Source organism: Octopus bimaculoides, chromosome 17 (genome assembly GCF_001194135.2).
Source record: "Octopus bimaculoides isolate UCB-OBI-ISO-001 chromosome 17, ASM119413v2, whole genome shotgun sequence".
Classification (NCBI taxonomy): domain Eukaryota; kingdom Metazoa; phylum Mollusca; class Cephalopoda; order Octopoda; family Octopodidae; genus Octopus; species Octopus bimaculoides.
In genome coordinates this window covers 9,033,946-9,035,828 of record NC_068997.1, presented here as the reverse complement: position 1 = coordinate 9,035,828, position 1,883 = coordinate 9,033,946, and the positions used below count along the sequence as shown (strand labels likewise).

General features: G+C 38.7%; 1 protein-coding gene across 2 annotated transcripts in view; it reads right to left on the bottom strand.

The window, feature by feature from the left end:
- Positions 1–1,883, bottom strand: part of LOC106869584 (xaa-Pro dipeptidase) — a 34,573-nt gene that overhangs the window by 28,001 nt on the left and 4,689 nt on the right. The window contains exon 1 of one of the 2 annotated variants that reach the window (XM_014915386.2): positions 1,124–1,303. The exons of the other annotated variant lie outside the window; for it this stretch is intronic. Coding sequence (XP_014770872.1) covers positions 1,124–1,149 — 26 coding nt within the window. The 5' untranslated portion in view covers positions 1,150–1,303. Of the gene's footprint in view, positions 1–1,123; positions 1,304–1,883 lie in introns of those variants that run through there. 2 annotated transcript variants of the gene reach the window in all.

The following is a 1,883-nucleotide window of genomic DNA, read 5'->3' as shown; positions in this document are numbered from 1 at the left end:
GTAGAGGCTCGTCACTTGTCCCTTGATGGTGATCTCCTTGGGCTGGCACACGACGCATCGGAAGTACAGGATTTTGGCGTTCCTCTTATCCATTGACGTAAGGACAAAGTAGTCCTCCAGGTGGGACCACGGGTTCTGAGACTCCAGGCTCTCAGTCTGAGCGACTTCTGCCTCACCCGCAGCCATTGCAGGCTCCACAAAAAAATTTTCATCCTCAGGCCGAACAAAAACGTCTTCACCTTCCATAACGACAAGCGGTAACATGGCAAACCAATAACTTACATCGCTGTCACTAAGACTGTAACGTGAATGTGACAATGTTGTGAGAAAAGCTGCTGCGTCGACCAAGCACGTCTTGTCACGTGTAAACGTAATCAGCCAACAGCGTGCTTGACTGGCCCTTCGAGACACACTCACAACAGACAGGTACAAAACGTATGAATTTTGTTAGCAGTATCAAATTTAGCGGAAGCTAATTGGTCCGCTAACGGTTTTTAAAGTTAGCGAAAACGCTAATCCACTAATTAGCTGTGAGCAGATTTGCGGAACCATGTCCATCATTGGAAATCACGGTCTCGTGGTCGTAAGTGCAACTCTAAGTTATATACAAGTGGTAGTGAACAGTGACGCGCATTGGAATGGAACCCAGAACCGAGTGGGTGCAAAGCAAACTTCTTAACCACTCAATCTCGGCAGCCCGAGCTTGAGTTCAAATTCATTCAACTGTTTATTTTTGCATTCTTTGGTCAGGGGAAACAACTCTCACTACTATTTTTATAGAGAAGAGATTTAGAAATGTCCGGATGATTTAAACTCAACTTGATATCTGAAAAATATTCAAATATTTAAATCTGTATTAAGTCTCTATCGGTTTCATCTCCGATCGTGATCGAATAAGCTTTTCGTGGAGACGTATATAGTATTGGACGGGATTCGAACTAAGAATCTTTATTTCTAAACTCGTCCATGAAAAGTATTATTACCTCAGTTTAAAAATACGGATTTCTAGTTCAGATCTAATTCGGATCTAAAGCTGAAGTTACTCTATAATCGTATTAACAATAGCTCATCACAGACATTAATTATATTAGAATTAAAGTTAAGAATGATAAAATTGATTCACCTTATAAAAGCTGCCATTTTCAGCATTAGAAGCCCGGAAATTTCCAAAATTAAATTTGGAAAGTAAACTTGTCGCAGATTTTCGTTTATATTACTGTTATCTGAATTTGCATATAATATATACTGATCTGTTTATAACAATATTCTTCTAGTATATTTCTAACTATTTCCAGAAAGTTTAATTCATCTCAGACGAAACCAACAGCGTGAATGTTTTATATTACAAAAGCACCGCGTAAAACGGTGCTGTGTCCGTGGCGTGTGCCTAACAATAATATCTCTGATCAACTGAAATCAATCTCTCAATATATGATGGATAACCATAGAGTGTTAAGATACAAAGGCCATTCAATATTTAGCATTAGAGCATCGAATGTAAATCCGAGGAAACTGCGACGGTCTGCAGTGGCAGCATCGGAACTTACGTCGGATTTTTTCCATCTCAAGCACGAAATAACTTCTAAAATACAAAATTTTGTCAAAAGCGTTAAGAGTAAACCCTGTTCTACGTGACACTTTCAACTAGTATCCGAAGTTTCAAAGTGTTTAGTTAAAAAAAAAATTAATTAAAAAATCTGTGCTTGAGATGGAAAAGATCCAAGATCCCATAATCTCAATAATAAACGTGATATTGAATGGAATAATTCCCCGTTAGAACTTTTTTTATTACGTGTGTACGTATGTTTGCGTGTGCGCGCGCAAGCGTGGTAGAAATCTTCGTTTGCACAAACGTACAAAACGGAGAAAAAACAAATATGGAC